General features: G+C 48.3%; 1 protein-coding gene across 1 annotated transcript; it reads right to left on the reverse strand.

The window, feature by feature from the left end:
• Positions 1 to 1,088: 1,088 nt before the first annotated feature.
• si:ch211-212k18.5 (sal-like protein 2) lies at positions 1,089 to 8,564 on the reverse strand. Its single transcript, XM_018704182.2, has 3 exons — positions 7,931 to 8,564; positions 2,842 to 6,224; positions 1,089 to 2,717 (listed from the first exon to the last, which is right to left on the reverse strand). The coding sequence occupies exons 1-3, from the start codon at positions 8,004 to 8,006 to the stop codon at positions 2,487 to 2,489; spliced, it is 3,690 nt and encodes a 1,229-aa protein (XP_018559698.1). The 5' UTR covers positions 8,007 to 8,564; the 3' UTR covers positions 1,089 to 2,486.
• Between the last annotated feature and the right edge of the window lie 516 nt (positions 8,565 to 9,080).

The raw sequence follows: 9,080 nt of genomic DNA on the forward strand, positions 1-9,080 counted from the left end.
CAATATAAAGTAGTTGTACCACCTATAAGGAGACTGTTAAGTGTTTATTAATGTGCAGTATTTGTTAGCAATTATAACTTCTCCTGTGCAGACATATCACTGTAACTGTGTTTTACTATATTGCCACTTATGGATGTCAGTACATTAATAAGTTGGCTTACAACTACATACTAGTGTGTTTTAAATACTTTGTTCTCTGATGAACAGATAATTAAAAAAACATACCGATTAACACAACACTTGATTGTCTATAATTGTAGTCACATCCGAGGTAAATGGCAGTTAACTACCAAAAATCACATTAGTTAATGGCTAATGTGTAATAAACATCTTCTTTGTCTTCCTAATAGCTGTTGATTCTTCATTAATGGGAGCTAAATATGCATAATACATGACCTTTAACACCTTAAGAGACTATTGTCCTTCCTACTGAGGATGACTGATGTCTACACAGAGATGATTAATGCTTATTGATGAGTGATTAATGTGTTGCATGTGATTAGAGTCTGCAACCATCGCCATCACACCTGTGGACTTTTGTTTGCACCTCCCCCTCTTTGCTTCTTTCTTAAATTGAAAACTATTAATTTTTTTGTCTCTCTTTCTTTTTTTTTGATTGAGACACGTCCCTTGTCGCTCACGAACGCATGTGGACAAACTTCTCACACATGGCTCCTTTCACTCCTTTTGTCCTGTTTTCTGCCCTGGCAATTCTTGTCCTTGGTTACCGGTTGTCATGGTTTCAGGAGCCCCTGTAGGCTAAAAACTGGAGGGATTAAAGGCGGCCATTTTGGGGACAGCTGGGCCAGGTTGGTCCTTGTTGCCCCCTGTCCCGCTCCCAGTCACTCTGGGGGGAAGAGGGGTGGCATTGTGTGAGGATTAGAGCTTCCTGTGTGTCAGCTCATTACATGGGGTGGGAGGAGGGAGGGGAGTACAGGGGTGATGAGGGGCGAGGGGGTGAGTAGAAAGAGTGAGGGAGAGAAATGAAAGAGAAAATGAAAGAGAGTGCGTATGAAAGAGAGTATGACACAGAGAGGGGAGGGAGAGGCAGAGGAGGGGGAGGGAGGGACAGAGGGTGGTGGCGGCCTCTACAGCTGCACCCTCAATCACACTCATACAGGCTCTGATTATCCTTTTCACACACACACACAGTGCTGGGGAACTGAAACATACTAAAAGACACTGAGGCCAAAAAAAAAAGGCAGAATTAAGAGACAGCTAGCCCAGCGCCACAGACAAAGGAGCCCCCAATCCAGACACACCAGAGAGCTGGAACAAACACGAGAAAACTGAGCATACATGCAGGCGCGCACAGAATGAGAGTCATGCAAACAGAATACTTAAACAGATAAATGAATTCACAGAGACACAGGCTTAAACTGAAGCCAGACAAAAAAATACAACCCCCCCCCCAGCCCTAAAAAACCACAGACAAGCAACAAACAGGTCTCCTCTTCGCATCGCCATTGTTTTATTTATCTTTTATACATCACATGGGAGGCATGGGAACATATTTTGTCATTGCTACAAAAAAGGGTTTACAAAGGGTAAAGCAAAGCATACAAATACTAAACTGGGCTAAGCAGGAATGCAGTGAGTGCAGACAATTTCTGCAGGAGCAGAAAACTCTCAAGTGCTTTGAGAGAGGAGAGGAGAGAAGGGGTGGGTGGGGTAAAGGAGGGGGAGTTTTTAACGGACGGGGCTCATCCTTGTTGTCGGTTTGACACTGCAGATCAACAACAAGAAAAACAGTTTACAATCATCAGCGTGAGTACGGTTGTTTGCTGCTAGCAAAGTTTACAACTATAAGTATGGGACTGTTCACAAAAGTACAGATAATCTAACACAATCATCGCCATTATTATTATCATCATCATCGTCGTGGTTATCATCATCGCTAGCATGTGTTTGCTCCAGTTGATGTTTCGGCAGCACAGGACACAGTGCAACTCACAGTGCAACTCAGCACATCAAAACATGCATTCAGCAGCATCGCATTAAAAAACAGGAAAGAAGAAAGTAACAATAAAAAGGCATAAAATGTAACCGCAGCTCATATTTACAAATGTCGGCCATTACTAATTTGGCCTATTTTGGTATGGAGTTCATTTTGTAAAATTCTGGACCCTCCACTTTCTTAAAATCAGCTTATACTGGTTTGATATTATACAGTATGTGCTGAACTGGTGTCAGAAAAAAAACAATTAGCACAAACAATTAATTCTCATCATGACAATGCTGTGAAGTGTGTAAGATAAGGCCTCACTGTGGTCTTTGAAATACAAAAATACATAGCTAAAATACTACATTCAAAAGTCTCTTGTAATGGTACTACAATATAAACTAGATCTATCTTCCTAATACAAAAGGTAAACGTGAAGTTGAATTAATAACTCTAACAACAAATCTCAATCTATTAAAAAAATACATTCCCTTGTCAGGACCCTTTAAAAACTGACTGCAACCATTCAACAATTACTAACTTTCTACACAGTAGTGTCCATAGGCTCGCCCGCCACATCAGAACCAACACTGACTGGTAGAGGATCTGTGCTGTCACCTTTCTCTGGGGATTTAGCCAATCCCTGCTTTTCATCCTGCTGTCCCAGGTTCTTACTGGCTGAATGTGAACTGCGATCCTCCGCAACGTCACTGTCATTGGTTTGAGCCTTGGAGGGTGCGCTGGTCAATGCTCCAGGGTGAGTTTTCATATGTCCCTGTTGATAAGAAAGACAATAATCAGCCAAAAATACAAAATCTCACCAAACATGACATTAAAATGCATCACACTTTAAACATCTTAAAGTTACAATATTGAACTCATTGACTTTGGACTCGTACCTTTAGACCACTACGGCTGGCATATGCCTTTCCACAGTGGGAGCAGCTGTAGGGTTTGTCTGGGCGGGGAGGCTGGCTCTGTGGTGCTGGTGCTGGGACAGAGGGCTCTGGGTCCTCTGAAGGATTTTCTGGCACGCCATAACCCTCCTCCATTGGAGTGTCTTTGTCCAGTTCTGGATCCAACACATGCAAAGGCTCTCTGGGTGTGGTAGTCTCACCCTTCCCATTCATTTGGGCAGCATCTCTCTCCTGCGGCCCTTGTGGTACACTGCCGCAGGCCTCTTCTGCTTCTGGATTAGCTTTGGGGCTGGCAGGAGGGGTGAGTGCAGGTGAGGAATTTGCAGCTGGAGGTTTTGGGTTAGAGTCATTGCTAGTCATTGGCTCGTCAGTGGAGCAGTCTTCATCATTATTAACCCCTCTGTGCAGCGTATTATTTTCTACCGCAGGCTTCGAAACGCAGAGGGATAGAGGGGTGTCCTCCACTTCTGCATCTCCATTCACTGCAGCCAAATGCAAACTAGCTAAGGGTGCTTTGAAAGGGCCGGTGCTGCCCAGGTCAGCGTGGGTCTCCTCCTCGGAGTACGTGGAGCTGTTAATGGGGCTACCATCAGCCACAGCATTGTCTCCCAGATGCAGGGGGTTCTCGGCTCCTGCTGAGGGGGGATTACGGGCCAGGGGTGGGCTAACGCTGGGTGTTGAGCCCTCGGATTCTTCAGTCTTCACAGAAGTAACATCAGCAGCTGTGGATTGCTTAGAGGTGGACCCTGAGTTGAGAACATCGTTTGGAGACTTGGAGCCTATTGTTAAGGCCAAGGGAAGGAGTTGTTGGGCTTTAGATGGGGAGCTGATGGAGTCATTCTCACCATCATCGAAGACAGCACCTTCCGTGTCTGCACCGTCCTCAGGTGGCATGTCTTCATCAGGTGGTATTTGCCCTCCTAGGTGCAAACGGATGTGGTGCTGAAGAACCAAGGCATTGGTGAACTTGCGTGGGCACAGCGGGCACGAGTTTAGGGCGCGGGCATTTGGTGGTCTTGCGCGGTGAGTGGCCAGGTGGGCCCTGAGGCTGCCCTTTGTGGAGAAGGAGCGACCGCACAACTTACAAGGGAATGGACGCTCTCCAAGATGTGTGGCCTGATGCAAACGCAGAGCTCTAGGGCAGCTGAGGACACGCAAGCAGACACCACACTGGTTAGCAGCCTGGGCAGTAGGCAGAGAGGGGGTAGTTGTGGTAGTTGTAGTGGCCGAACCTGAGACTCCCTGGCTGGTCACTAGTCCAGCAGTATTGGCACTTGGACTCAGCCCGAGTGCAGCCAACATTTCCCTGCGGTAGGCACTGGAGGAGGTGGACAGGTCGTGGCCATGTGTGTCCCCATTGGCCTCAGTGGGTGTTTGTGAGGAGGTGGAGGGAGAGGAGGTGGAGGAACCTCCCTGTGGTTGCTTTTCAAGCTTCTGTACCAGCCGCTGCAACTTGGAGGTGTCTGAGGTCTGGGTAGAGGTGGTGGGAGAGGATGAGGAGGGAGAGGAGGTTGACGGTTTGGGGAAAGGAGGAAAGGGGAACGGAAGCTGATGAGGCGAAGTGAGGTGGGAGGTGGATGGGTGGCCCGGGGGCCGGAGAAGTGCAAGGTGATGAGGGGAGGTACCTCCGGGGAAGAGAATCTTGGGGAGGTGGGCCAGCTGGGAGTATGGGGAGGTTGTATGGAGGGTAGAGTGAGGAGGTGTGTTCTCATCAAAACGCTGCTGCTTTGCTCCTTTAAACTGGCTTCCCATGGAGGAGGAGGAAGACGAGGATGAGGAAGAAGAGGGCAATGCAGTGCTCGATGCACTGGCAGCAGCTGCAGCTGAGGCTCTGTTCAGCTGTAGCAGTGAATGGGCTGTGGACAGCAGCGCCATGTCCACCGAGGGGGGCAGAGGTAGAGACGAGGGCGAGGGCCGAGCAGAACCACCAGACAGGAATCCTAAAGCCATGTTCTCTGTCATTCCGGGAATGCTCCCTTTCACTCCGTTAAATGCATCATCATCATCAGCCCGCCGCTTCCTCCTTCTCTGGATGGCACCAGGGGCAGATCCACTCTGTGTTTGCTCGGACAGCGCTGGTGGCAGCAGGGAGAGGGACAGCTCTGGGTTCTGCTCTCTGTGTCGCAGGAAATGAGCTTTGAGGTTCCCCCTGGTTGTAAAGCGGCTCAAGCAGACTGGACACTGGTATGGCCTTTCACCCGTGTGCGACCTCAGATGGATCTGGAGCGACGAGTCGCTGCTCAGCACTTTCCCACAAAAACGGCAGACGTGCTGAGGGCGTCCTGATGACGAGGCGGAGGCGACAGAGGAGCTGGGCTGGAGGTCCTGGGAGTGGCTGGTGGTGGGGAGGGGAGGAGTAGGGAAGCTGACGCCATTGCTGTGGCTGAATGAGGAGGTGTTAGACGATTTCTCGTGGAGGTAGCGTGGCGGTAGGCCCAGTGACAGGGACAGTGGGTGTAGAGAGGCAACAGATGAGCTGATAGTGGATGAAATAGATGAGGAGGAAGAGGAGGATAATGAGGAAGAGGTAGAGGAGGATGAAGCTCTGCTGCCATTAACATGTGACACGCCTGATTTGGAGACGGCTGGCTGGGGGAAGAGGGAGGATGGAAGGCCAGTCAAAAGTGATGAGGCTGTGGTCACTGGAGTGGCAGTGGAAGGGTGTGTTGGTGATGAAGACGCTGCTCCTGAAGACTTCTGGTTGCTCTCTGCACCACTGGCCTGTGTGTTATTATCTTGGCCAAAGACAGCCCCTCCAAGCCTTAGAACATGCCTGCAGATCTCTTCTGTTATCTGCATCTGGTGGATTTGTCTCTGCTGCAAAACCCTCAGCTCCTCTAGGAGTACTGCCAGGGTTGGAGGCACCTGGATCTGTTCCTGCTGCCCCGGAGAGGTGGAGGACTGCTGCTGACCTGGACTGGAGCTGTCCCGGTGAGGCGGCACGCACTGAGAAGACGTGGAGGAGGAAGAGGAGGAGGTAGTGGCGGTGGCCGAACTGCCCATTGGCGGTGACGTCATGGTGGAGTGAGAGTTTCCTTGGTGGGACAGGCTGTGGGAACCCGAGGTTTGACCCAGGGGAGGAGGCGAGTGAGTCTGGGATGACAGCGAGGGGTGAGGGAAGTCTGGTGAGAGGGAGGAGTGGGTGTTGGGGAGGGAGGTGGTGAAGGGGGCGATGTGGCTGGGCCAGTGGGGAGGAGGCGAGCTCTCGCTGGGTAAGGAGGGCGCGTGGAGCCCACCGGGGGATGGGCGAGGGGCCAAAGGCGGCTGGCAGTCTTGGAGGGAGGTGGGGGATGAGGAAGAGGACCCTGATGACGTCACTTCGGAGCCCAGAGACGTGGATGGTGACTTAATTCCCAGGTGATCATCTGAGGATTGACAGAAAAGGAAGAATGCTAAGAACTTTTTTAGACTTAGAAACCTGTGTGTTTCCTTGTAGGAGCATTATTATGCAATATCTCAAATATCCAGGTATGTAAATTCATTAAAACTTTCCGCTTCACTTACAGTTTGTTTATTTCATTGTTTCCAGTTACTGTTTACAAATTTAGTTTTCAAATTTGTGTGCAGACCAAAAGATCCTGTTTCAACTTCTGAAGAAATGCCTGCTAGGAAATGGCCTTGAACAAGCAAATAAACAAGTGGAAGAAAACTCTGCAGTCTATGAGCCTTTGTAATGTCCTGTCTCAATCTGTGCTCTCCGCAGCAAAACTCCTCAAACATCTTGCGCACACAAAAAAGCTTACAGACCACCTTGCTGCTATGGCAACACATTTTAGAGGACAATGGGCATCACCAAGACAACCCATAACCCCTCTTAACCCACCCCCCTCCCTGTAGCAGTTACGTCTTTCATCTCTCTATTCACCCTTCCCCCCTTACGTCACAGTGGAGGTCAAGGGTCAGGCCACGCTAAGGGTTCTGGGCACTGTCCAGACACTCTGATTGGTCAACTAATCTGACCTCTGCCGCTCAGGGGTCAAATTCTTTCAGAATCTTGAGCACAGAGTGAGAAAGAGTAAAAAGAAAAAGAAGGGGGGAGGGTAACAACAATGGAGAGACAAACTAACTATTCCCTCCTGGAGAGGTATAGTGATGGAATGAAAGACTGTACCTCAGTAAAATTCCTTCCTTGTGACTTATAAACAAACCTGAACCTGCAGGGAACACATAAATAAGTCCAGTTAAACTTCCAGTTTAATTTGTGGAAGTTTACCTGGAGAGACTGACTGAGGTGCATGCACTTGAAGCTGCGACACAGTACAAGTGCGAGAGAATCTCTCTATCCTCTCTGAATCTTTTTTTCCCATCCATCTGAAAACCCCCCAACTGCGTAGGAGTATACAGTCAATAGGGCTGGGGTGAGAGGGGGGGATGAGAAAGAGGGAGAAAGAAAGGGGAGGGAAGTATATTGAGAAGGTAGGAAAATGGGGGGAGAGGGGTGCATAAGGAAGAAAAAGCATGGAAGAAGAGCAAAAGAGAAAGAGGGGTGGAAGATTAATCTTTACCAAAAACACTGCCTTCCCTTCCCCCTACCCCTGCACCTTATTGTTAACAAATAAGAGAGTGTTCTATACTAATCAAAGACCTCCAGCAGTCAGCGCTGAGCAGCCTGTTGGTTTCCTGGAGGACGCGCAGCACATGAAAATGGCCACAGATGTATGTTAGTTAATCCTTCTCTATTCACTTCACAGGGACAAGTTTATTGGCCCTGACCAAAGTGCCCGAGGCCCCCATTTAGTGGGGCCCATTACAGTGAAAAGGAGGGGTTTCTATAGTTGACAAACTCAGATCTTAAACTTTTAAGTCTGTTAAATCAGGTGCGTTTGCTGGAATGTGGCCATGCATACATAAACTTATGAAAAATCAGAGAGCTCAAAGAGAAGCCATACATAAACCGCGTCAGCCTAAACCCATACATTTGCTTTTGTAAAGTTCTTGAAAGAATTTTTTTTACACTGGAAGTGACTTCCACATGCGGTGATGAGCACCGTGTTGTAGGATACCCAGCCTCTCTCTCAAGAATTTCTAACAGACAAAAACACACACTCACTCGTAAAATATGTTTTCTTACCGTGAGATAGCAGCCTCGGGCCACCCGGATCCGCGTTAACGAGATGCTGGGGTCGCTTCTGCTTCCGGCGTGACATGATTCACGGCGACTCAGACAGCAGAAAGGGGGGCATCAGTCGGTTGAATGGCACAAGGCACGGTTTTTTTTTTCTTTGCGCACTTGGACGCGCTCCTGAAAGCATCCACGCATCCAAAAGTATAAAAGTCGCGCAATTCCCGCAAGCCTTTGGATAAAAAAATAAAACTTTAAAATGTGTGCAGTCAGTTTAAAACGATGAAAGAGCGATCTTTCATGGATGAAAGCCTAAAAAAGAGGACATATGTTTGCAAATCCGCAGGTCTGCACCGTGTCATATGAATCTGCCGTGAGTGCGTGTGTGTGGCTGTTTTGTAAAGTCTCTTCTCCCCCCCAAAAAACTTGTCCAATTTGCGCCCCTCCTCTCCCACTGCTGCCCCGTTGCATGCACATACAGGGAACACACACACACACACACACCATATACACACACACGCCATACACACTCACACACACAGAACCACTCCTTGTTCTTCAATGATATTTGCATTTCAATGGCGTGTAACACACAGCCTCCCTGGTTCTCTCTTTCTCTTTCTCCCCAGCTTTATTTTTCTTTACACACTCACACAGCAGCTATAAACTTTCATTAAAACATGACAATGAGATGTCAAAGCCGTTGGATGCCTAAAAACAAATTCAAATGGGCGTAAGAATTGGCTGTTTGCTGAAGATAAATGTTTTAATCTGTGCAGGGAGGAAACAAAATCATCATGGGTCAAAATCAGATGTAATAACATGTATAAAAGAAGTCTAACAGGTGATTTATATCAATCAGGTGACATCTGTTTAGGACCCCCCAGGTGTACTGCGCTTACTTTTTAATCGTCAGCAAGGTGGATGCATAAAAAGTTATGGCTATAAAAACTGACTGGCAGGTGGTCTCCATCAACAAGAGTCAGAAATCAGTCTTCACAGCGGTGTTATTTTGCCAAATGACGAGAGTACAGGCGGTTTTTCTAACCCTTTGATTTCCATATGGCCAATTACCAACAACAGTGCAGTGAGTGGCTGTTGTGTGCAAGTGGGGCCACACAGCCATTCCACATGCATGCATGTATTTTGTGTGTTATCG

The sequence above is a fragment of the Lates calcarifer genome, linkage group LG14 (genome assembly GCF_001640805.2).
Source record: "Lates calcarifer isolate ASB-BC8 linkage group LG14, TLL_Latcal_v3, whole genome shotgun sequence".
NCBI lineage: Eukaryota > Metazoa > Chordata > Actinopteri > Centropomidae > Lates > Lates calcarifer.

Bases quoted from the DNA above. Each gene is read 5' to 3' on its own strand.
- si:ch211-212k18.5 (XM_018704182.2), bottom strand. From the start codon at position 8,006: ATGTCACGCCGGAAGCAGAAGCGACCCCAGCATCTCGTTAACGCGGAT. The intron at 6,225-7,930 runs GTAAGAAAACAT...GTCAATCCTCAG, and splicing joins CCCGAGGCTGCTATCTCACG to ATGATCACCTGGGAATTAAG. The intron at 2,718-2,841 runs GTACGAGTCCAA...TCTTATCAACAG, and splicing joins CCAGCCGTAGTGGTCTAAAG to GGACATATGAAAACTCACCC.